The sequence below is a fragment of the Accipiter gentilis genome, chromosome 18 (genome assembly GCF_929443795.1).
Source record: "Accipiter gentilis chromosome 18, bAccGen1.1, whole genome shotgun sequence".
Taxonomy (NCBI): domain Eukaryota; kingdom Metazoa; phylum Chordata; class Aves; order Accipitriformes; family Accipitridae; genus Astur; species Astur gentilis.
The window spans coordinates 7,627,282-7,653,301 of NC_064897.1; the positions used below are offsets into that span (position 1 = coordinate 7,627,282).

The window sequence follows — 26,020 nt, forward strand, 5'->3', positions numbered from 1 at the left end:
CGATGCTCTTTGGCTAACAAGGCTGGGGTGCTGGGGTGCACGCTACGCCGGAGAGGCCGGACGCGACCCGGGCGAAGGGCAGGGAAAAAGCAGGAGAGGCGGGAAGGCGGGCGAGGGAGGTGCGAGGGCGGCGGCAGGGCGGGCTTCGGAGTGCGAAACCGGGGCAAAAGCGCCGACGTGGGAGAGGGACACGCACACCCGTGGGGACCGAGGAACGGCTCGGCCTCTGCGCGCTCCGTCCCTCCGTATACATCATCTATAGGTACCCGCGGGTAGGCGCCGGTGGGTGGGGGGGACGCCCGCCCGTACCCACGGACACGGATGGGCGTGGACGCGCCGCGCTCGGCCCCACGCCGCCCCCGCGGGCACCCGCGCGCCCCACGCGCGGCCACGTCTGTATCCTGCGCAGAGGCGCAGGCACGAAGGGCCGGAGCGCGTTCGCCCGCCCGTGTCATGACATGTCACGGCAACCGCGCCGCCCCACGCGGGGGAGCCGCTCCCCCGCTCCGCTCCGCGTCGACGCGGCTCCTTTAAATGCTAATGAGGCGGCGCGAGTGCCGGCGCCGGCCCCCGCTGACTGTGTTAAAACTTCGGCGGGGCCATTTTGGGGGGCAGTAAGACCCAGCGCGGGCCCCAGAGGACACCCGCCGCCCCAGCGCCCGCCCGTCACTCACCCCACCGCCCGCCAGGCACCATGAGCGAGGCGGCGGAGACCACCACCACCACCACCACCACGACGACCACCACCAGCCCGGCGACGACCACCACCACCACCGCCGGAGCCCCCGCGCCGCCGCCCGCCGCCCCGGACGCCAAGCCCAAGAGCCCTGTCAGCGCCGCCGCACCGGGCGCGGTTGCTGCTGAGGCGGCTCCCGCCGCCGCCGCCGCCGCCGCCACCACAACAACAACAACAACAACCGGCGGGGCCGAGACGGAGAAGAAAGTGCTGGGTGAGTAGCGGACCCCCGCTCCCAACTTCCCGGGGCACCTGTGGGAGGAGGAGGAGGAGGAGGGGGTGTGTGTAGGGGGGGGCAGCAGCACATGGCCGGGGCCCAGCCCGGTTCTCTTCCCCCCCCCCCGCCCGTGGCTGTGAGTCAGGCTGCGCTCCGGGAAGGCGGCTGTGCCTCCTCCTTCTTTCTCTTCACCCTCCCCCGGCCGGGGGGGAGCGGAGCGGCGCCTGGCCGGGACGCCAACTCGGGATTTGGGCGGGAGCACCTGTGTGGAGCGGCGTTCCCTTCCCCCGACCGGTCCCGGAGAAGCGCCCGGGGCCGCGTTCCGCGGCCCCGGGCGCTTCTCCGGGACCGGTCGGGGGTAGTGAGTGAAGTGCAGCCATGTTGAGGGGCTTCCCGGCACCTGCCGCCGTGCCCTGGACGGGTATCTTCCCTTGGAAAACCCTGCGTGCCCCACTTTGATCTTAAGGTGTCTGCAGAACTTTTTTCTCTATAAAGATTACTGCGTTAATACTGCCTCCAAGTTTCGCGATGGGGTTTTTGTTTCTTTCTACTTTATCAGTAAAGAGGCAAGCAAAATGCCAAGTTGCCATCTCTGTGCTCGAGCCCAGTGCGTAGCTAGCGTGTTTGGTTGTTGGGGTTTGGTTTTTTTTTCCCATTGTGATTAAACAGGATCAACCTGTTGGAAAGGACGAGACTTCAGTCTGCAGTGGAAATAGGGATCTTCTGTTTATAACTGCGTAACTTGAAGAGGTTAGTCAAGGCAGACTTGAGGCTGGCTACTAGTGCGGAGTCCTGAACCTTTGCTAAGGAAAGACAGTATCTTCTCTTCTGAAGGGAAGGACTGAGTCTTACTGCAGCAGATAGAGGAGCCAGGTAAAGGATTTCTCTGGAGCTGAGGTAGGAAAGATTCTAGCAAAACAAAAATTGGAGGTCCAGGTTGTATGATTCCTCCCCCTGTTCTGTTCTCTGATTTGTCAGTGATCGGTCAAGGCACATCCATATCTGTTGGTATGTCTGGCTGCTTCTTGCCTTAACGTGGCTTGTTTCATTCTTGGTAAGGTTTTAATCATGTTTTATCAATTCCAGTTGCTTGGAGAAGGGGAAAGAAAAAAAGTGAAGGCACAAGTGCCTTTCCTGGTCCAGCAAGATAAAGAAAACCACCGTGGTGATAGTTTTGCATGCTGGCCTTATTGCTAGGCAAGCTTTTTTGCAGGAGTTGTAAGGAAAATGATCACTGATAATGCTAATTGAAAATGGACTTATGTTCAAGTCTGCCTCACATATCCCTGTTAATGGTCTTGTAATTATGTTCACTTAAGTCTCCTTTTACAAAGATCCCATTAGAAGCAAGGTCTGATGCTTGCCCAGGGCATCCAAATGTCTGACTTCTAGGAATAAGGATAAAGGTTAGTCAACTTTCTCTTCTCTCTTGGTCACAGGAAGCTTTGGCTTTCCTTGTTAAAACTAATGGAAAAGCTATTTTGTCACGGGTAGGAGTGGCTGATGATTGTTTCCTTTGATGGTGTCAGGGTACAGCATCTTGTAGAAATATGTGGGCTTTCACTTGCTGGTGGGATAGGTGTCATCATATCAACTACCTCTTCTGACTCGTCAGTAAAACTGGTTATGGTTTTCTCTGGGCTTGTCCTCCTCCTTTCCTCATCTCCCTGCTATGACTGCTCAGGCTTAACAAAGGCTGTACCACAGCCACATGCATGTTCAGATGTTCAGTGTCGTGCTATTGTATCTGAGGTTCTTTCCCACCCCGTGGTAGTGCTTTGGGGAGACTGTAAGACTAGTGTGGGTAGGGGATGGTATTTCCCCAGTACACTGTGTTAGGGAATATATTGGAGACTCACCTCTGGTCTCTGGCAGCTTGTGTGAAAGGAGCAATGTTGCTGTGAGGCTGTGTGTGTGGATGTCCACTTTGCAGCAGCTAGCTGGCCATGTAGAATGGGTTTCGAGTACCTCTCCTTCCACCAGCTTTCTGACTCCTCTGAGGGTTTTTGTCAGGCTTCCTAGGCTTCTCACCCTCTTCCTAATCTGATTGAAATAGGCCAACAGATTCGATAGCTATTTTGTGGGGGAGGGAATGGATGATGGTAGGGGAATCAGTGGTATTAGCCTTGTTTCTTAAAGCAGACTAAAACCTGCATGTGCCTTTGGCACCTGTTTCTGTGCTTCTTGTTCCCCCCTCCCTTCCTCTCCTGTTGACTGGTCTTAGTGCAGCGAGCTCTTGCTTATAGTGAGTGCCTTTATGGTAGCAATAAGAGCCTGTACCTAGTGATGTCCCCATGAAACTAAACCTAAAAGCATAACTATAAATGTTGATGCTTAAGAATGTTACTGAATCAGTACTAGGCAGTGGAACTAAGGATTTTTATCTCTGTAAACAAGAAGTCTTGGGAATGGATGCTGTATTAAGTAGAGCCCTTTTCTCTAGGAACTGTCTCAGTCCTAACATGGTTTTGCTTCTTCTAACTTTGAACATTTTCTGCGAAAGAAGTGTATTAAAGGAGACCAAAACCTTTGCTTCTAAAAGTGCAGTGAGAAATGGCCTGTTAGTACTTTCAGTAACAGCAACAGTGCTACAGTGGACTGCTATCAACAAACATTCCTACTTTAGCTCTGTATTCAGGGGAGGAGAAAGAGGTTGCTCCTTTTACCTGTCAGAGGGGTATATAAGGAATGGCAAGACTGCATGAGACCAAAGGTCTGTCTAGCTTTGTCATCTCCTGGTGGATGTGTAGGGAAGAATGCAGGTGCAGAGCAGATGAAGGTAAGGACTTGCAGTGTGCTCTTCATACCTCTAGCAGACCGGCTTGGACTTCTGAACTGGAGATTGTATCTAGATTATTTTCCTTTTAATTGCCTCTCGGGCTCTTCCCAGACCCCCAAACATATGTAAGCTTTTTAACAAGCAGTCATCTGTAGGTGACTAGACCCTTTTCAAATAAGTACTATGTAGATTGCTTAGATAGTTGTGGTCATGCTATGTAATAAGTAACAGCCATTAAAGTCTAGAGCCCCAAATTCTCCCTTTCCTACAGGTTTGAAAAGTACAAGTTTGTAGTCTCCACCCAGTTGCTGAGAGGGAAGGAGGGGTTGAACTACCTCCATCGCCGTTGAGTTCCTCCCACATGTTCCTATATGTTGGAGGAACAGGTTTCGCCAGATCCTATAAGACGATGCAGTATGGCTTCTAAGTAAGGTGCTATTTTGGTGTTGAGACAGGAGCTTGTTTTGATCCTAGAGGCCTTGGAACATAAAGTTGGTTAGTTTGTAACTGGTAAATCACAGAAGGTCCCTAGAACTTGGAGTATTAAAAAACAAACAAAAAACAACAACAACAAAACAAAAACATCTTGTGGGGTCTTGTATGATTAGAGTGATGTTGACAAAGCGAGAAAGAGCTTATCCAAAATAAGGATGTGCTGCCTCTCCACTTGAGAGTTGCATGGTGCTTGATACTGCTGCTTTGGCCAGTTCTGGTTTCCAAGGAAGAAAGGAGGCGTAACTGAGTGAAAGAGAGGACTTTTAAACAGCTTTCTTCAGCTATGTTGCAAGTCTAGCTACTAAGCTAAAGAGAATTGATGAATGGCAGTGGGATTTTTCAGCTTCGCTGCCCGTTTCTGCGATAAGAAATAAGAGATGGATGGATGGCCAATTCTGCAACTAGAGCTGGGCTTCATTCTATATGCTGTGTGGTAAACTCTTGGCTGAAGAACAGCGTGTTAAAGCACTGCTTCCTGCTACTGTGTTAGTATAAATTGAAGTGGGAGATGAAGGAACACTTTTGAGTGTTAAGGGAACAGAATAGGTCTGGTTCATGTGCAGGTATAAAAGTATTTTTGTAACATTCTTGTACTTCCTTCTGTTTTAGAGTAACTTGTTTTTCTTTCTAGCCACCAAAGTTCTTGGCACAGTCAAGTGGTTCAATGTCAGAAATGGATATGGCTTTATCAACAGGTATGTTTAAATTGTGATAGTCTTATTTATACTGTACTAAGACTCATGGTACAGATACTATGCCATGTGTTAGTAATTGCAACGGAGACCTGAGGACCTGACTACAAGTTCATGCAGTCAACAGCCAGATTTGGCCAGGTGTTCAACTAACTAACTCTGATATCATCTCAGGGGACGCTTCCCCCCCCTCCCCCCCCAAAAAAAAGGTTGTGTGTATGGGGAGAAAACAGAAAGGGTCAAACTCATTACAGATTTGGTCTGTTACTTGTTTCTTATGTTTACTTTTACTACACCTTTAAAGAGCTCTATGTTCTTTCATGACTGCCTGGCTTTTTTTAAGGTGCAAGTAAGGTTGGAAGATGAGGGGAAATACTCTTGGATGAAAATTCAAGTGTTAAGTGATTGGTCAAAATAATTATTCTAAATACACACTGAGATTGTCTGATATCATCTAACTGAAGATATTCTGGGCCTGGCTTTACAGGAATTCTCTTTGTATCATTTTTTTTATTCTCCTCTGAACATAACCAAACTTCTGAATGGCATTGTTCATCCACATAGCTGTAAGTGATATTGATCACACTCCAACCGTAGGTACACAGGACCCATGCTTCCAAGTTACTGGAGGAAACTCTGGCTTTTAAGGCTGGAATATGTGTGGGGTTGAGGAGCTTAAATGTTTTGTGTGCTTTATGAAAAACCTTTCACGGTTCTGAAGCCAGTTGTAGTACAGCATTAATCCCAGTCTCTGGAGACTACTATCCAGTGTTGTGTAAGCTTAGAAGAAAAGCTTGAATTAGGAAGTACTCTTAAAGTCTTTCATAGCAGTTGATGTGAGAGCCTTCAGCTGGCTGTGGTGTAATAACTTGCTAGCTTTCTTCCTAAACCGAAGTCTACTATTACTTTGGTCTAGTGCAACAAGTTTTGGATTATGTGTTATCTCCACAAACTCTTTGACCCACCTGTGCCCTCTGCAGAGAAGGAATTGAGTGAACAGACGTCAAGGTCTAGGCTCTTTCTGTTGTATGGGAACACAGAATCAAGGTCTTAGACCTGTCTTTATGTTTTGCATGCAGAAGCCTGAACTGGCTGGCCTCATCCAGACAACCTCATGTTCATGTCTGGGTTCCCCTCCAATGGACTCTCCTAACACCTCTTGTGCATGGTTGCTTTGAGTTTCACTGAAAGGAGAGCTCTGTTAACAGCTGTGGCCAGTCCTGTTGATAGTCTTGCTTGACCTCTGGGACAACAGCTCAGGTTGCAGCCCCTGTGGAAGTCTTTTTGGGGGGGGTAGAATAGTGAAAGGCAGGCAGTCCAGTCATTAACTCTGCCTCATGTCAAAACAAAATATTGAATGTTTGCCAGAATATTACAGAGAACCTCCCCCTGTCCCCTCACCCTTCTGAAGGGTGGGAAGTCCTTTCTGCTGTCAAGCATATGACCCTGGAAATTCAGAGCAGGGTCTTGGTAGCATAGACTTACACAGAATGTATGGAATCCAGGGGATGTACTACAGGCTGGGGGAAGGAGGGTTTTACTGGTGAAGTCAGGGATTTCTATTTAAGTCTCTTAGTCTAAACTCTATGACTTCTCACTTTCTTTTCGCAGAAATGATACCAAAGAAGATGTGTTTGTTCATCAGGTAAGACAGCAGTAATTGTACTTAGAGATGTGCACTGTGATACGTTTCTAATGCAACTTTCTGAAACAGCCACCCAACCTTGTCCTGGCTTCTCCTTAGGATATTTACAGCGAATACCTTGAATGGACGTGTATGTTGAAATTTTCAGGGAGGAATATTAGGGTGTGTTTTCCTTCTCTCTGGAGTTATAACTGAAGGAGTAGGTATTACAGCCCCTTATGCTTTCTTTTGCCTGCTCTGATTTGAACACTAAAGGTTTTTTGGCATGTTTTTTTCTTTTGTTTGGTTGTCCCTCCCTGGGGAGATGACTCCTGTTCTGTAAATACCTTGCTACTTGTTGTCAGTCCTGCCCTCCGCCCCTCTTTTCCCCATGCTCCTTGTGTCTGCTGTTTCTTCCTACCCTCTTCGTTTGCAGGTCTGTTCTGACTGCCCTCCCTGGTATTGGAGAGAAAGTGATCTAGTCTGGCTCTTGACCAGCCTGGGTTGCCATCAGCTGTTGCTGCATGAGGCAGCTGCTCTTAGGAAAAAGAGGAGGAAGGCTGTGTGCCAAGTATGCCCAAGCAGAGAGAGGTTGCCCAGCAGCTTGTCATTGGTTAACTTTCCTTGAACTGTCAGTAGGCTGTTCTAACTTTATACCTTGACTCTCAGGTGGCAGGCAACTACTGGGAAGACAGAGGATGCTGTCTCCATGCTGATGCAAACTGATTAGTTGGCTTAGATCTGCTTTTGCATCATCTGAGACTTTTACTCCACCAGAAAATGAAGTACTGCCCCTGGAGCTTGTCCCATATGAAATATCTGCAACCCCCTGTGATCCTTAAAAGCATGAGCTTTCTCTGTGGTGTAAGTGGCAGTATTTCCACCAAATGTAACCAGGAAACTTGAACTCGGAGTTTGTCACAGAGGATGAGGATATGTGCATATGTAGTTGTATTAAATGTGCTGGTCAACATTGAGAGTTCCTGTGGCTTCATGACTAAATAGCCTGTGATAACTGTTTCTCTGGGTCGAGGAGTGTAGACCCATTATCTGAAAATGGATGAAGCTGGGAGGGAGTAAGTCTAGTGCCTGTAATGAGTGAATATAATGTTGGGAGGTACATGCAGTACACGTTCCTGGTTCAGTTGGTGGATTTGTGAGCAAGAGCCCTCAATGCAAGTACTGATTTCTAGTGGTCACTCTCCTTCCTTAATGACTGTGGGCTGTGTGAATGCCAATACAGGTGCTGCATCTGCAGCCTGATGGGAGTATGTCCAGAGGAGGGTGAGAAGAATTCTAGTAACAGAAACATGTTCTGGTTAGGCAGCACTGTAAAACTACCTTGAAGGCAAATGAGGTCTCCTTGAGACCTCTGAGAAGATATCCTGGAAAATGGTGGTTGTGCTGATGACAGAGGTAACATGGATCAGTGCTACTCTGCTTGGGAAGGCTGCCTGCAGAGACCCAAACAGTGAAGGTCAATAGCAAGGTAGTATTATCTGTGCTGTTTCGTCTCCTACACCTGTGGAGAAGATTATTCAGCTAAATGGAAACTCGTGTGTGTGTGTGTGTGTGTGAGAATTTATTTCCCATCTCCTGTGGCCGAAATCCTCTTGGAGTGAGCACTGAGCAAAACTGGCATGCTGTTTCAGAAATACTGCATCATGTGCAAGCCTGCATCCAGTTAACCCTCTTGGTGGGCTGTGCATGGCAGAGTAGATGCTTCCAGCTCTGGCCTGGGTTGGCTGCAATCAGATGTTCCTCAGCTCTTCCATCTCGAGCTGTTCCTGTACATGAACGTGCTTGTTACTAGAGCCTGGGGCTTTCTGGCCAGAGCTCCTGATGGGGCCGCCTGGCGAGGGAGGCAAATCCATGGCGTAAGCAAACATCCTGCTGCAAGCTCCAGCTCCCTCTCCACAGTTAGTGCTGGTTCTGCCCCTCCTCCCTGCGCTGGTCCCGGGAGGGGCTGGATTACATGCCTAATCCCTTCAGAATAAGGCTGACCTAGTTGAATAGATACAGCCTCCTCCCTGCCTCCCCCGCACACATCCGCAGTGGGGAGGGAACAGGCCGATCTCATGATTGGAATGGGGGTTAACGCTGGGTGTCTGGCTATTGGATGCTATTTATAAACCTAGTACAGATTAAAATGCTTTTCTCTTTAGGGCATGCATGGCTTGCTTTGAATTAACCCTTTGTATTGCAGGGGGCCCAAGCAGTGTTTTGGGGAAGGGCAGTTCTTCACCTGCTTCGTCTTGCTTGCATCCTTGTCCTGTTGGTTGATGCAAGGTGCTGTCTGGGCCACTGTGTTGGTTAGAGGTGGTTCGAGCAATAGGGATTGATCTGCCTTGTGGGGTCGAGTGTGTCTGGGGGGGGGGGGGGGGGGGGGGGGGATGAGGGTCTTGCAATTTGACACCACTTAAAAGTGTCAGTAGCCAGAGAAGTCCAGCTTAATTAGGCATAGTTTGAACAAACAAGCAGCATCTCTTCTGCTGCCCAGGTCTTTCTTTTTCTTTACTTCACTGGATTGTGTTCACCTTGCACAGCCTGGTGTGTGTGCACTAGTAACTGGTGTAACAGACTTTGGCTATTGTTGTGACAATGCTGGATGAGCACATGATGTGGTGCTTGTGAGGATATGGAAAGAACTCTTACCAAAAAATGCTGAACTATCTGTGAAGACTCTTATAGTTCTCTGTTCATCAGTGTCCCCTTGGGAAAGGAAAGGCTTTGTCTTAATTGTTGAGTGCTATCTGTGTTAACACAGAACATCTGTCTTTTGAATCAAAGAAGCTAGAGCCTGCGGGATGCTGGTGAACAGTAATAGGGAGAGTAGTGCTCTCTCCCCTCTGGATATACAGAGTAAAAGTCTTTTCATCAAGCTTGGAGCCTAGGCTTGTTAGAGGCTTATTTCATCAATGTTTACCTGCAGCTGAAGTAGTAAGTAGTAAAGCTGTATAGTTTCTGCTCTGGATTCTTACTTACTTGAAGGACTTACTTGAAATTGTTCCTGGTTGCCTTTATAAAACAAACCTCAGCCTGCTGTGTGGCAGCCTCTATTTCCTGTTGGCAGGTTGTTCAGTTTCAAGTCTGAATTTTTGAAGTTTCTGTCTATAAAGCTGGAACAGAACATGTGGAATCCTGTTGCATTTATCTTCCATTCCCCTTCTTGGAGGATGCTTGAGGAGATTTGTTAATCTTAAGCACACCCTCTGCTGAAAAGAAACCTGGTAGTCCTTTCTTCCTCTGCACTTACAAGAAAGGGGATGGAGTTTGAAATACAGCTTGTTGACATGTCCATCATATGCAGAGTACAAGTCTTGGGAGTTTGAGTCAGTTGTCTCAGTACAAGTGGTAGCAAAAGATTTAAACAATCTGCAGTGAAGATAGTGATTTTAGTATTAGTATATAGCATTTATGGAAAAGCTAGCACTTCCAGCTGATTTTAGAAATGGGGCAGTTACACCAACAGGTCAGCAGAAAGTGAACAAAGCTGTCTCAGCTGATGGTGGGAGTCTCTGCTTGCCAAAGTAATTCCCAAAAGAATTCACTTGAGCAGCTCATTCTCTTCCTGTATCAAAAAAACCCCACAAAACCAAAACAACCCTCTTGAGTTGTTTTTGCTTTGGTAGCAATAACAGGTACACTCTTCCTTAAGCTGTTTGGGATGCTGCAGGGTACAGGGGAAGGTGTGGCTAGATGTACGGCTAAAAGGACATGCTGGCCTATTGCCTGAAACACAAAGGGGGCTGTATTCAGCAACAGTGAGAATACTTTTCCTAAACTGGTCAAGCTCCACTTTAAACTGATTAGAACTTTTCCTTCAGCGGGAAATATTTTGGCTATTGTTGACTGAAAGAATATAGTTGCCATGCACAGGCAACAACTCAACTGATCTTTGTTCTGCTTGTTTGTCATATCTGTCTGCAGTTCAAGAAAACTGTCTCTTCTGTTTCTGCCTTGCATCCCATTTCTTAAGCCAGATATGTGCCTTCTATTTCCCTGTGTGCTTCTGTCTACTGGATCTGCACCTGCCTCCATGCTTACAAAAGATGCCCTTATCGGGAAACTTCAAGTGAATTGGTCTTTAATAATCTAAGAGAACTTCAGTAAAAGGCTGGCTACTAGATTGGCTTGTGCAATGTGTGTGTTTTGGTGGTGTTTGGGTTTTTTCTCCCCCAGCCTCTTCCAGTTTGTGAACCCTTACCTAATGAACAGATAGTAGGCTTGTCTTGCTGACTGCCTTTTGTGGAATCCTAGAAATACTCCACAGAGTGAAAGGTATCTGTAGTTGACAGGTTGAAAACTGCTTCAGGAGGTTTGAGTGTTGCTGTGAGTCTGAGGAGATTTTCTACTGGTTTTGATCCAAAGCCATGTTGTTAATAGGATTTTGGTGTTTCTGTCTAAGAGATGACTAAGACTGCAATTGTCTGGTCTGGTACTGTTCCTGTGTTCTTTAGGGACTCGCCTAATTTTTGAGGGTCTCCCTTACAGTGCTTAGGTAAAATGCTTATTTGTTACACCAGGGATACAGTAATTCTTCTTGAGGTACTATGAGTTGCCATGATACCTTATAGTTGATGCCATTTTCTGCAAAAATGCTCCTGGTCTTAAGTTCTCTGTAGATGGTCTACAGGTCTCCTAATGGCTGTGAAGGCATGGGTCATGCTGGCTGCTGGAGCTGCCTTGGTACAACTTGCAGGAGATCAAACAACCAGTGTGAACTCTGTTCATACAGAAATACGTAATGAACTGGATATTTAGTGGGCTTGCCAGAGGGGATTCTGGGGCAACAGCTGATTTGTAAACTCATAAGTTCTGAGAAAGGAGTAAACCTGGACTGAGTATTAGAGGGTCTGTGGAGTAAGAGAGACATCTATTTATTTGAAATATCTTGGTGTGGCAACTGATCTTGTGTGTAGAGTTGGGATTGTAGCAGAAGAATACTGTCCTTTCCTCATCTACAGGACTATGAATGTGTAAGGTAATGAGTAAGATAAAATACATTTTTCTGTATCTTCTTTCTTTAAAGACGGCGATAAAGAAAAACAACCCACGGAAGTATCTGCGCAGTGTTGGTGATGGAGAGACTGTAGAATTTGATGTGGTCGAGGGAGAGAAGGTGAGAGATTATGGAGACTTAGGGGTGTGGTCCAACAGAGTTAACATCACTCTAATGGGGAATAACACACAACCTTAGCTGTGTATCTGGTGTTTTTGTCTAATGTGTTAATCCTTGGGGTGGTGGCATTCATACAGCTTTTCTGTGGAAGATCTGTTTAAAGGCTTCATTAAGAAGTATTTCTAGCTATGTTTTGAAACTCTAACTACATTCTAGTCCTTCTAGAATCTGTAACTTGATAGAGCATTTGAAGCTTGCAGCCTGCCCAGTGATCATTAACTGAGGCATATGTTGCCCTGAAGAATTTGTCTTGGAGTCTGGTAGCTTAATAACTGTAAGAACCTTCAAGTTCCTTGTACTTGTACTTTCTCAAACGTTTTCTGAGTTTTCTGAGCTTTTTATTTTTTTTATCCGCACCCCCCCCCCCCCCCCCCCCCCCCCCATTAATCGGTTACTTCTTGCTTCTTCCTCTGAACTCAGCCTGGCTGATAGGGTCTTGACTCAACCCCATAACCAGGAGTTATGATCATGAGAATAACAAACCTGCTTTTGCACTATGTGGGAGGAAGGAATCTGCAGCTTGGAAATGATGCAAAAAAGCCTCTTTCCTGTTTCATCTTCTCCCTGTAGCTGGTTGTTCTTTCCTCACACCACCCTGGTTTACTTTCTTTTGGCCTTTTAGGGTGCAGAAGCAGCTAATGTCACTGGTCCAGATGGAGTCCCTGTAGAAGGCAGCCGCTATGCTGCAGACCGGCGCCGCTATCGACGTGGCTATTTTGGCCGACGCCGTGGACCACCTCGAAGTGTAAGTTTAATTTCTTTAGTGGTGGTCATCCTGCCTCCTCAGCAGTCTTCCAGTCCCCGCATGAGAGGGAACTACAGCTTCAGCACTGGCATATAGTAAACTGTCAATGCTTAACTAAGGTGTGAGTGTTCTTCTGTAATAATCTGGGTTCCTCCAGCACATCATTGATGCTGATACTGATATTTTCTGTACTGGGTGTCTTGTAGGCCCTCCTTTGGCATGTCTTTCTTTCTAGAATGCATTAAAAGCATCTCTTTGGGTGTTAAGGTATCTGTATGAAGAGTAAACACAAAGGAGTGAGACGCCCAAGTGGTTCACCATGCCCTTTGCCTGAAGCCAGGGGAAGTATTTATATTGCTCCAAGCAGTATAACTGTAAATTGAAAGGGTTATTTGGAAAATGGGCTTTGTTTAGAAGTTCATCACTTTTGCATGGCATGGTAGTAGTTTGACCAACTAGTTGAAACCTCCATGTATCATCCCTTTGTAGGCCACTGCCTACAGCAGTTCAGTGTAAAGTTAATGCTTTTTTTTGTTAAACTAGCTATGCACAGCTGTTCATAACATCTGCAAGCTTTCCTAAGCAGCTTCCCTGCAAGTTTTTGCAGAGGGAGAAGTAAGCATGAGGTACTCGGCTGTAGTTCAAGCAGTTACTATGCCTGTCCATGTTGTGCTTGTGCTAAATTGGTGCCTAGAACAATCCAACAAGCTGAAACATACTCTAGGCTTGATTATATTTTCTTTAATAGTTGAATCTGTGATCATCACTTGCAGAAATGTGTGAATGATCCAATATGAGAGCCCTGATGGAAGCCGCTGCCCAAGCAACGTAACTCTTTTCTCATCTTGTTCTACAGAGTTGACAGTACAGGGGCAAACAGAACAAGTGTTATCAAATCCTTCCTTAAAGCCTAGCTGTTTATACTAGCTATCATGAGGTCTCTTCTTTAATCCTGCTAGACACCACTGAGCCTTAAATACATGAAAGGTGTTCTTTCAGAGTCCCTTGGAGACAGCTAGAACTTGGTGCTGATAACTGATGGCTTATTGCTGAGTATGTCTTTGGTTTTGTAGTGATACAGTCTGCAAGCTTCAGCTTTCATGCCAAGTGGCAAAGAACTAGGATGCTTGGTTTTGTTCAGCTCCTTGATATTTCTAGTCTTACCTGTTAGCTCATGAGCTAGCTATGTTCCAGTATGGGTTCTGTTTCCTTTTGCTCTCCTGAGATTAAAATCTCCATCAACTGTCTTTATTGGGAGTCAGTGCTATAGTTGGTGGTATTGGTGTTGTCTTGGAGTTGCTTCAGTTCTTAAATGAGCAGATGTATCAAGGCTTAGACAACCCTGTGTACTGGTGAGTATGGAAAGCAGCTGTTTGTTTCTGTCTGAAGAGTGATAATGTGAGACCTAGCGTGTACATGGGGAGCATTCAGTCTCACGGTACTCATGCTGGGACATGTTCTCTTGGATGTCTAATGCAGGCTCATGCAGCTAAAAATCTGGCTTGCATGTGACACTAACACACTTGGATCCTGGTACTTAAAGATGTACACAAGGGGAACAAATTGTGGTATCACACTGTTTTTCTTTGGCTTATTTCTGTCTGAGTCCCCAGACTGATTTGGTGTTGATACCAGACCTTAGCTGTTGTGTGACTGGTGCCTGATGTTCCATGAAGTCATCTCTCGTTTCATAACCTAAAATGTACTGCTCTTTCTCTGGGACCATTGACTCTAGAAGAATTACAGCCTTCAAAACTTGCAAATGATAGTTTACAAAAGGACATTAACCTGGGTGTTCATTCTTTCCTTGTTTCCCTTTGTTCATGAGGTTTGTTGGTCCTTCTCTTTAGCTTATTGAGTATCCTCTGAATGTCAGGCCTTACTATCAATGCATTGACTGCTCCTCTGGATTTGGTATCATCTCATAATTTTAAGAGTAAATTCTGTTTCATTCAGGGATGATGAAGACTTTATAGTACCATTCCCTTAGCATGCCACTCTAACAGGTAACAAGGTAAACTCTGATTGCTGTGACCTTTCAAAGATGGTACTGGCCAGGCAGTGATGTTGGCCAGCTCCTTCAGCACTCTTGAACGTATCCTGTGTAATCAATTGCTTAAGTGATAATTCCTTTTCATGTTTGAGCTCAGTCAGGAGTTCCTTATGCAGCCAAAGTTGATGTTCTGCTGTGCCTGCTCAACTTTCTGCATGTTGCAGTGGACCCTTCTTGTGCTCTGAGCTGGTTTGAGGTGCAGCCAGTTCTGTTGGGCCTTCTTATCCATTCACTTACTAGTTGCCTGAGCAAGTCAAAGCTCCACTTCAAGGAAGTCTTTGCAGGGACTGCAAAGGGCTGTGCAGGGACTTATCCGTGATGTTGGCCTAGGGTAGGTCAGTGAAGCCACTCAAAGTTCTCCACATACTCTTGTCATCCCCTGTGTGCTTGCTTTGATAGATCAATTGAGAGTAGCGTGGATCCTCATCTGAAGCTATCGGTATTTCCTTTTAGAGATTTTTCACTTGCATCAATTAACACATTCTTCACATTGAACCACAAGTCTAGAAAGATGTTTCTTTCTAATATGCTTTTCCTTTAACAAGGCCTCCTCTTTCCCCTTCCATTCCCATGTGTGTAAAGGGGGAAGAAAGGTAGCAATGTCTGTGAGCCATAGCAATATGTATACACTATTCTGGATGGTCCCATTAACAGGTACATTAAAGGTTGTGCCTCTCTACTTGAGGAAGTGTTTTTGGCTAACTGTCCTGCAGGATATTTCTGAGACAAGTTTGAATTGCTGATGGTATGGTGCTCTTGGGCTGTGTTTGCTGAAAGGATATTTACTCAGCTGCAGGTAACTGTTACTGCACACCTGAAGGAAAAGGTTTAGGTGTACCCAGGCCTGCTATGCTTAAAGATCTACTAGGCTGCAGAGGTGAAAGGTTTTCCCAGAGCTCAGCTGTCCACATCATCAATCCCGTATTTACTGGGAAAAAAAAAAAAAAGTTTAATTTGTTGAGGTGACTTTTGACATGGTGGCCTTCTAGATGTCAAGAACTTTTAACTGATGTCTGTTAGCAACTCCAGTCTAACCTTGCAGCGCAGCAAGAGTTGATTTATCCTTGCCTGCTGGCATGGGTTTAGGCAAACTAAAGATGCCTATCCTCTGTCTGCCATGCTAACTCAAATGTGCCTGTGCTCTGCATGTAACTTACTGGGTCTGTTTTTGAACACATTGTGTGAATTACTCGAGAGTGCAGAGAACCTTGAGGAATGAGAGATATTTAATCAGCTCTAGTGGAACTGTGTCTGGATTGTGTGGAGAGTTCTGCAGAGAGTAGAAGTACTTGTTCATATCAGAAATTTCTTAATTGTATCTACTACAGAAAAGAGGCTGTGTTCCTCACTAAACAGTGACAACATAGATATGGCATGGAGCTGGTGTCAAAATGTTAGAACAATGAATTGTAGAATAATCTTGAGAACCAATGGTGTCTGCATCTACATATTGTTTGCATTACTAATACAAGAAGCCTCTATACCAATGAGTTGGAAAATAAGTGAAATAGTATGAGAGCTGTTTTGTAGGCTGAAACTATTTGTTGTAGAGAGGAGACCTGGAAAGATAAATAGTATTATACAAAAGCTAGAGAGTGATCTGAAGAGGTGTAAGAACAAACAAAGAAGAAACTGGCGGAAGCAGATGGGTAAAAACCTCATTGCAGTTACAGTTAATGCTTACAAAACTTTTCTTTGAGGGACAGCAATAAAATTTTGTGGCTTCTAGGGTTAGAGAAATCTGTGTGAGATCTTCATGGGGAATCACAGCCTGCCTGGCTATTTTGGCCTTCTTTCGAGTAAAGTTTAGAGTGCATCAGGCCAGCTTCATTCATTCATTCATCCTTTAAGATGACCTAATGTTTTGTTAGAAGGTATTACACTAAGTTGGAAGATACCTGTGGATCGTGCGTGTACTAGACATGGTGTGGTGCTTTTAAGCTTTCCTAATAAAGGAATGTAATCTTCCTATCAGTATAGTAAAACAGGACCTCAAAGCTCAGGTTCTGTTTTCTGGTCAAATTGCATCTGTTTCAGTAACTTTTGACAGTATAATTGCTTTATTCTGGAGCCATACTTCACTTCTGGCCAATAGACCTAGGTCAACTAACAGTGATACTAACGTAATGTGTTAATTGAATTTTTGTGATACTATAGAAGATGTAGGAAATTATCAAGACTTCTGGGCTAAGCAGTTCAGTTGCTTTGCTACTCTTGTTTTCAACTGATTAAGCCAAACCCATTTAAAATACTGACATAGCAACATTCAGTTCAAGATGAATAGGAAAATGTTTGTGTTGCTCTTGATTAATGCTTCATAAGGTGTAGTTCTTTCAGTCACTACAGGAGATGGAGTCTTTTATCTGAGATTCCAGTGCAGGCCTCTGTAGGGAGGAGTGGACTTGGGCTGTGCCATTAAAAACATGCAGAAATTTAATACTGCCTTTTAAAGAGCTGTGGATGTGATGCTGATTGTCAAATGCTAGAGGAGAGCTTTGGCTGATGAAAAATATTGTTGTGTGCCCCACCCTACAATTAGGTTGGCTGATGCTTTGTTACCTTCTGGCACATTGTTCCTCAGACAAGACCTGCTAGGCCTTCATGGTTCCATCATTGCAGCCCTAGAACTGAGCACTGATTCCATGTGTGCTTGCTCAGAAATCCTAGGGAAGAGAAATAGTGATTATGCTGGAACATGTTCAGGGATTGTTTGTTTTGCATCCTCTCTGCCTTTCACACCTTGCTGCTTTCTTTTCTTTCTGTGCTTTGCCAGTCCTCATGTGAGGAAGAGAGTGAAAGCAGGAGCAGCGTTAGGCCCTTCCTTCACAAAGGGCAAATCCCAAGACCTCTGAATTGCTTTTGCCACACACAATACTGGCAATGCTATTTCTTGCCTTACTGTCTTGAGACACTTCTGACCACCCATCACAGGTCTATTAAACTGTATGGTTATGTAGGACAAAGCATCATGGTATGAACAGGACAGATTGGTGTTTCAAAGTAGATATAAGTAGTATAATGCTGTTAAACTCAGAAGTGTAATTTTCCTTTTGGGTTCTGAGTGTCTCAAGTACTTCTCAACTGCTATCAGATGCTACCTACTATTACCATCTACTTAAGTCAGTGGGAGTTCCTTTTGATATTTAGTTATCCTGATCAGTTTTATACATGAGAGAACATAACGGATAATGTTATCTATGATTGTGGGTTTTTAACTGATTTCGGGTTTCTCTCCACTCACCTCAGCAGTTGACCCTGTCATATTGTTAAGAATAGCTGGTACAGCTATTTCTAGGTACAGCATGTGAAATATTCCAGTTGCCTTTAGGCCATGTCGCTGTGCTTTTTGGAAGCGTGGAGAGCTACAAAGAGTGCTTGAAATGTATTAATGCATTTGGAGGGTATTTTAACTGCGGTGAGAGGAGAAGATTGTCCAGGTTGGTCACTGAGGTTCATTTAATTCCCCAAGATTTCTTGTTATAACCTACAACACTCCAGCCTTTCTAAATGCTTATCATCATGTTATCTTAGCTAAGGAAAAGTTCACTGCCCATGCAGTTACCTGAGATTTGCCAGTTAAAATAGAGCAAAGCATGATGGTGATCCAGAACATCTGGAAACAGAAGCCCATCTTTTGTTAAATTCCCTCTTTTTAAAGGGAAGAATGGTGTAGTGGGAATGGCTAATAATGTAACTTCATGAAATAGACATTACTGATGGCTGATATTTAAAAAACAAAACAAAAAAACCCAAACAACAAACTAGACAAAAACCCAAACTGAAATACAGCTTTAACAGTTAACAACTAAAGGCGAAAGAAACACTGCATCTCTGAAAGGCTGAAAATGTTGACTGTGTAGAAGAGTATTTGACATGTAGTACAGTTTTTCTGTCTTTAAATTTTTTGATATTTTTGTGGGAGTTCTCTGTGGAATGGGGCTCTGTGTAGAATGAAGCCAGAAGTCGTCTCTGGCAAGTTTCAGTGTGATGTCTTTCAGTTAGCTTTCCAAATTCAGAAGTGTCCTGGTCCATGGCTGCCTCTCTAACACCTTTACCTCTTGCAATGCAGTGTCATGTCTTGAAATGCATTTGCATATGCATCGGAGAGCACTATCAGGTTCTCTGCCTTTCTTGGCAGACGGGGAGGAGGCATCATCAGGTAGCTGCTTAGTCTGTTACTGTGAGGAACAAGGGCAGTCTTATTGGCTCTTGGTCTGTCCTACTCTTATCTTTGCGCAAATTAAATTTTTTTGGGGTATCTGCTGCTTCTTTTTACCTGGTTGGTGTTTCTGTACTGATACACTGTTTTTGAACTTAGGTTCAGATCATTGGGCTTTATAGTTAATATACTGCCCATGAAATAACTTTAACTCTGTCTTCTTTTTTCTTTTGATTGTAGGGTGGTGAGGGAGAAATCAAGGATGGGGTCACAGAAGGAGGACAACTTCATCAACAAGTCAATAGGAATCCTACGTATCGTCCCCGTTATCGCAGGTTTGTACTATTTCCTTTGCTCATCATTACATTTGGATGCTTTTGTGATCTATACAGGCTTCATTAAGAGCAGGAAGCTGTATTCCCTGTCATTAATGTGTATGCAAATGGTAGGGACAGTGAGAAGCATTTTAATTACTAGGAGAAAGGTGAGCCATAGGAGTAAGGAAGGAAACAACTGTAGAATTTGTCAGAGTCAGGAATAGGTCAAGAAAGTGTGAAGAATTCTTTGTATCCTGTTACTTTTCATAGTTGAGCAGCATACTGACATGAGTTGCAGGGTCCACGTCTTCCCAGCTGAACTCTAATGCTTTCCTGGACAAGTAATGAATCCAAATCCCACTTGATCTGGGACAGCCAGGCCCACCATCTGCAAGGGCAGGGTGTGCTTTATAGCTCTTCTTGTGGTCTGCAGACAGTAGCTTGCAGTTCAGCACTGGACTAGTAGCTTGTGCACATCCAGCTCAGTCCTATGTGTCATGCGGGCTTGGTTTTATGCACTGGTGCTACTTGTAGGTACAGAGGAAAGCCTACTGTTCAGTAAAAACTGAAGTTGTGTCCTCTTACAGGCCATTAGATTATATGGTAGCATTATAGTTACCTTGCAGTATCTTGTGCTAGTGGAGGGTATTGCTGTCAGTCAAGACTTAAATTTTAGGTTCCTTGAGGGCTCCTAAAGGAGAAGGTAACAAAATAGGATTATTAGAGTTACTCTTGCTAGAACTTTTGGAGAAAGGGGGTGCTAAAGAGACTGGAGAGCTTCCAGAATAATAAGATAAAACTCATCAAAATGGTTGAAGGGGGAAAAAAATGTGTGAAGAGTGGAAGTGACTGAGGACTCTGAGGCTGGGAGAAGAGACAAATGAAGATTGATTATAGAGGTCTGCAGAATAATTAGTAACATGGAAAGGATGGATGAAATTGCTTTTGCTTTTTCTTCTGATAAAAGAATACACTGAGGAGCCTTTGAATGAAGGAAGTGGGAGATGTGCTGAAGAACAAAGGGAGGTTCATAAAAACCATAGGACAGCCCAGGTTGGAAGGGACCTAAAAAATACCAACACCATCTGGTCTAACCTTTTGTGGGAAGGGAAGCCTAGATGAGATCATCTAGCACCCTGTCCAATCACATCTTGAAGACCTTCAGTGATGGGGACTTGACTACATTCCTGGGGAGGTTGTTCCAAGTAAATGATTGTTCTCACTGTAAATCTTTCTTATATTAAGACAAAACCTGTCCTGGTGCAACTTGTACCCGTTGCCCCTTGTCTTCTCAGTGTGGCTCCTTGTGAAGAGAAAGCCTCTGTCGTCTTTGTAGCTGCCCTTTAAGTACTGGAATAATGTAATGAGTTCCTTCCTTCTCTTCTTCAGGGAGCAAAGACCTAACTCCCTCAGTCTTTCCTCATAGGTCAGTTGTCTTCAACCCTTTGATCATCTTGGCCCTCCTTTGGACCGTATCCAGTCTGTCTGGCTCCTTTTTGAATTGTGGGGACCAGCACTGGACACGGTACTAAGATGTGGCCTGGTAAGTGCCGAGTAGAGTGGGATGGTCACATCTCTCTCTGTTACTAATGCCTCTGTGGACGCAGCCCAGGATCCATTTTGCCTTTGTTGCTGCAGTGGTGCACTGCTGACTCATGTTCAGGTTGCTGACTGGGGTTGTTATGCGTACAGCAGATTGCTGGAGCTTTTTGACATGGGATGTTGGTGATGTTAAAAGCTTGCATGAGCTTGGGGCAGACTGGTCAAATAACTAGAAGAGAACACCATTGTGATATCTCTAAACAGGCAAACTCTCTGGCTTGGGAAATCCCCAGTGTGTAAACCAATTGGAGGTTGGGAGGCTATTTCAGGAGTAGGTTTCCTTGTCCTTATTTTTCCCTAGGGATCCATAGAATTGGGATAAACAGACACTTGAAGACTCAGTAGGCTATTCTTAGGTTCTTATTAAAGATCCCTTGGAGTTCACATGAACACTGATGCTTTCCAGGGGGCTACGCAGAGTAAGTTGCTGAGTCATCTGTGTTAGTCATACTTTAAACTGGCCAGTGTAGGATTGTTTTCTTCATTTTTCCAGCCATAGTTCTGACATGACCACTCCAGCTTCCACCCTTTACACTGAGGAAACAATTCCATAGCCAAGGAATTTGGTGCAGTTAAAAATATCAGTGTGAAATAGTCAGCCTCTGACTGTCATACCTTTTGAAATGTTGCCTCACTTTTTTCACTTAATTCCTTTAAGTGGAAAAGCTCATTCAGATTCTTGGCTTCTTGTGACTTGTTTTATCTTGGAGAATGAGTGACAAGTTAAATAAAACACTGGATTACTTTCACTGGTGTTCTTTATAAAGCGTTGTGACACGGTCCCCTACAATATCCTTCTCTAAATTGGAGCGATACGGATTTGATGGGTGGACTGTTCAGTGGATAAGGAATTGGTGGGATAGTCACATCCAGAGGTTAGTGGTTAATGGCTCAATGTCCACGTGGAGATCAGTGATGAGTGGTGTCCCTAACAATTCTGTACTGGGACCAGTACTGTTTAATATCTTCATCAATGACATAGACAATGGGATCGAGTGTACCCGCAGCAAGTCTGCAGATGACACAAAGCTGAGCAGTGTTGTTGACGTGTCTGAGGGATGGGATGCCATCCAGAGGGACCTTGGGAGGTGGGCCTGTGTGAACTTCATGAGGATCAACAAGGCCAAGTGCAAGGTCCTGCACCTGGGTCAGGCCAATCACCAGTACCAGTGCAGGGTGGGGGATGAATTGATTGAGAGTAGCTCTGCAGAGAAGGACTTGGGGGTACTGGTGGATGAAAAGCTGGACATGAGCCAGCAATGTGTGCTTGCAGCTCAGGAAGCCAACCATATCCTGGGCTGCATCAAAAGAAATGTGGCCAGCAGGTCAAGGGAGGGGATTCTGCCCCTGTGAGCACAGGGCAACCTGTTCCAGTGCTTCGCCATCCTCACTGTAAAACATTTCTTCCTTACATCTAGTCTGAATCTGCCCTCTTTTAGTTTAAAACCATTAACCCTTGTCCTATTGCTACAGGCCCTACTAAAAAGTTTGTCCCCATCTTTCTTATAAGCCCCCTTTAAGTACTGAAAGTCTCTCTGCTGAGACACCCCTGGAGCACTGCATCCAGCTGTAGGGTTCTCAGCACAGACCTGTTGGAGGGGATCCAGAGGAGGGCCACAAAAGTGATCAGAGGGCTGGAACACCCTCTCTTATGAGAAAAGGCTGAGATTTTCATGTTTGTTCAGCCTGGAGAAGAGAAGGCTCCAGGGGGGCCTGATAGCAGCCTTTCAGTACTTAAAGGGGGCTTATAAGAAAGGTGGGGACAAACTTTTTAGTAGGGCCTGTAGCAATAGGACAAGGGTTAATGGTTTTAAACTAAAAGAGGGCAGATTCAGACTAGATGTAAGGAAGAAATGTTTTACAGCGAGGGTGGTGAAGCACTGGAACAGGTTGCCCAGAGAGGTGGCAGATGCCCCATCCCTGGAAACATTCAAGGCCAGGCTGGATGGGGCTCTGAGCAATCTGGTCTAGTTGAAGATGTCCCTGCTCATTGGAGGGGGGTTGGAATGGATGACCTTTAAAGGTCCTTTCCAACCCAAACCATTCTATAATTCTACTCTCAAGGAGCTGATTTGTATTAGTCTGCCATTCACTCACTTGTTCCTCTTCATCTTGTCTTTGTCATCCTGTCAACTAGCTTCAGAGGTCAAGTTCCATGTAATCCCCACTTTTTCATATGCATGTTTGTTCAGAAACCAACAGTAAGAGGTAAATAACGGGAGCAACAAGAAGCTGAATTTCGTAGGAAATACAAGATTGTCCTTAATTGTAATGACTACCTGTTCCCTGCAAAATGGATCCATCCTTCTGGATGCTGGGTCTAGAACCACCAGCCTTCCACCTCTACTGTGAGCTTTTCTATCTGTGAACATTTCTGTTAAAGTTGGCTCTCTTATGTGGGATTGTGGGAAATGAGGTAGGCTGCTGCTGCTGCTTGTAGGGATCTGAGCAGAATAGATTTTGTTCCTGAAGGTCTTCATCAGCATTGGGCAGTCAGGAATAGCACCACATCAAGTACAATGAGGCACCTGAGCTTTTGCATGTGTTGTGGGTAAATCACAAGCTGGATAATTTGTCCATGGCTAACGGGAATTCATGCAGTTCTGATACTTTTTTTTTCCCTATAAGAAGTATGATATATGAGTGCAGAATGTTTGTATTTGAGTTAACAGGGAGGTATTACTTACATGCACCAAGTCCAGTGACACTAGTGCTTTAAATTCCTTTGGAAAAGCTACATTGGCTTTTGGGACTAAATAGCTGTGGATTAGTCAAGTCAGCTAAAGGGAACTGGATAGTAGGCAGTGACTTCGTCATCACTTTCAGCTGTGTTTTGACAGTTTATAAACATACCTTGTTTATACTGGAAATGGGAGGAAATGTTCTTGCATACTTCAGGAACACAGACTTGATAGCTTAGTGTTAACGAGGTCCAACTCGCCTGACTGAGATACACACTATGCTGCTTTTTGTGGTTGAGAGGGGCAACATAAGGCAAAGAGCAAGGATCCAGGAATGGTTTACAGGTGGAATTGAGATTCCCAGGGATCACACCATTAATTGTGAATAGGACTGGGCTGGTGTATAGCTATGCCAAGGCTAACTTAGTAGTGGCCACACAGGCTGATTCTGCTAGCTTATTTATTCTCCTAGCCAGCAACTCAAATGGGCTAACTGCATCTTTATTGTAGGATAGACAGTAGAATATGCTGACGTAGCCCAGCAGTGAAGAGACACCCAGGTTGCTTGTCTTTCCCTTCCAACTATATGCCAGCCAAATTCCAGAGGGATGATTTGCTAGCATTCAAAATTGTTAAAGATGGTATTTGGTTAGAGAGGTTTTTGCTGGAGTAAAACTATGGTAGTTTAACCTTCTCGGGCTCCTCTCATATGTAATACCCATTTCTGCCCCTCTTCAGAGGGCCCCCACGTCCACGCCCTGCCCCAGTGGCTGGAGAGGCTGAAAACAAAGAGAACCATCATGAGGCCAATGCTATGAGTCAGCAGCCACTTCGCCGTGGGTATAGGCGCCCATACAACTACCGGCGTCGACCTCGTCCACCCAATGCTCCGGCTCAGGATGGGAAAGAGGTAAGCACGCCCCTGGCAAAACGTGGCAGAGGCTGAGTTTTGATGGGATGAATGCTCAAGACCTTCTGTCCTGTGGGAGTTTTGACAAGTGTATTGTTGGTGTGCTGGAGGTGTCTGATGGCTAAGTCCAGAGTGCTCGTGCTTGAAGGTAGCTGGTTTCATTGCCAGTTCCTTATGACCTTCTTTGAGAATGAGCAGCTTCTCTTAAATGGAACCAGCAGTGGCATAGGGATTGCTTCTGGATAGTTCTTAATCGGGGTCAGACTGTAACAAATATTTTTGAAGTGGAGAGAAATAGTTGTGTCCATTTCCTGGACTGCTTGAGCCAGATTATTTCAGGGAACTGTTTGCAAACACAGATTTTTACCTTTGAGGAAAGACTTTCTCATCCTGTGTCTGCTTGAGGCGGTCCCCTGACAGAATCTGCTGTGTAATACTTAAACTTTAGTGTATTGCCTCCAGTTAATATTTTCTGAAGATTCATCTTCCTGGATTACTTTAAAACCTGGGTTATGCTGGCCCTACTACTGAACAGAGGAAGGGTCTAGAGGTCAGTTATTGCCTATAATAAAGGTTTATTGTGTCTCAGACAAAGGTGACTGAAACACCTGCTGAAAATCCTGCTCCAGTGACCGAGCAGAGTGGTGCTGAGTAATGTCCGGCTCCCCAGGCACCTTTACGATCCCTCAGGTAAGGAATATAGATAGTTCCTGTTTTCCAGCTGAAGCAGCATTGTGTATCCTTCTAGGACTTGGACTCTAGCCATGTTCCCTTATGTATGGCTAGATATTTGTGATAACTTCTGAGTGTGCTGTATAGGCAAACCAAGAACATTCTGCTGCTCTTCTTTCTCTCCTCTGCCTCTGTGTCTGTGTTTGACCCAAAGTAAACTTTGCTTTATAATCCTGATCTATCTGGTCTATATAGCAATAGCATCTGCTGATGAGTTAGTAATGTTTTGCTTTAGGGAGATACTGTACTCTCAGCTTACAGACAGGATAAGCCAGTCATGCTTATCCTGTCTGTTATTATGATAACTCCTTCTCCACCTGACGTCTCACTTCAACAGGGAAATGAAACTTAAACTGCAATTTTTTTAAATTTTACTTTTCCACAGGTGTCCTAAAATACAACTCAAAAGTAACACCAAAGAAACACACAAGCAATAAATTGTCAACAGTGATGACGAAAGCAAAGATTTTGAAACATCGGAACTTAAAAGAAAAAAAAAATTAACCAGCAGCTGAGATCCAGGGAACGCCTGCAAGATAGATGCATGAAGAGAGAAAGAGAGCGAGATTCAGAAAGAGCAACCTCCCCAGTTTCAACAGCAACTGTGGGGTTTTTTGTTTTGGTTTTGGTTTTTTTTTGGTTTTTTTTTTTTTTTTTTTTTTTTTAGAATTTCACTGTTTCGCTAGTATTGAATTTTTTCAATTTTTCTTTTGGTATCAAACTGAAAAGGGAAAAAAAACCAACCAAAGAACTGAAATTGAAATCAAATGCTTTTTTTTTATTGGATGCTGGTGCTAAACCTCCCAGGTGTGAATTTTTTTTTTTTTTTTTTTTCCTGTGCCAGTCCTGTTCACTGCAGGACACGGGGAGGAGAAACTTCCGCTTTCCTTGGTAAGATCTATTTGAAACTGTGCAGCATGGGTGACGTTCCTCGCAAATAAAAGTGATTTCAACTACCAAAAAAAATCTGGTTTAGTACATTTGTTCATGTTTACTTTTAAAATAATATACTATTTTAATCTAGCTGCTTCAGCATTGATATGTGAAAATGAGAGCTGCCTCTTTAGTATGTGTTGATGTGTCTTGCCTAAAACTG

General features: G+C 44.7%; 1 protein-coding gene across 2 annotated transcripts; it reads left to right on the top strand.

Moving 5' to 3' along the window:
• The first annotated feature begins 553 nt into the window (after window positions 1-553).
• Window positions 554-25,906, top strand: YBX3 (Y-box binding protein 3). Of its 2 annotated transcripts, none has more exons than XM_049821873.1 (9): window positions 554-950; window positions 4,859-4,922; window positions 6,531-6,564; window positions 11,576-11,665; window positions 12,348-12,470; window positions 18,923-19,017; window positions 24,021-24,192; window positions 24,782-24,882; window positions 25,310-25,906. In XM_049821873.1, the coding sequence occupies exons 1-8, from the start codon at window positions 695-697 to the stop codon at window positions 24,845-24,847; spliced, it is 900 nt and encodes a 299-aa protein (XP_049677830.1). In that variant the 5' UTR covers window positions 554-694; the 3' UTR covers window positions 24,848-24,882; window positions 25,310-25,906. The 2 variants fall into 2 exon arrangements, with proteins under 2 accessions (XP_049677830.1, XP_049677831.1); XM_049821874.1 differs by lacking the exon at window positions 554-950 and adding an exon at window positions 1,324-1,560.
• The last annotated feature ends 114 nt before the right edge of the window (window positions 25,907-26,020 follow it).

Bases quoted from the DNA above. Each gene is read 5' to 3' on its own strand.
- YBX3 (XM_049821873.1), top strand. From the start codon at position 695: ATGAGCGAGGCGGCGGAGACCACCACCACCACCACCACCACGACGACC. The intron at 4,923-6,530 runs GTATGTTTAAAT...TTCTTTTCGCAG, and splicing joins GGATATGGCTTTATCAACAG to AAATGATACCAAAGAAGATG. The intron at 12,471-18,922 runs GTAAGTTTAATT...TTTTGATTGTAG, and splicing joins GCCGTGGACCACCTCGAAGT to GGTGGTGAGGGAGAAATCAA.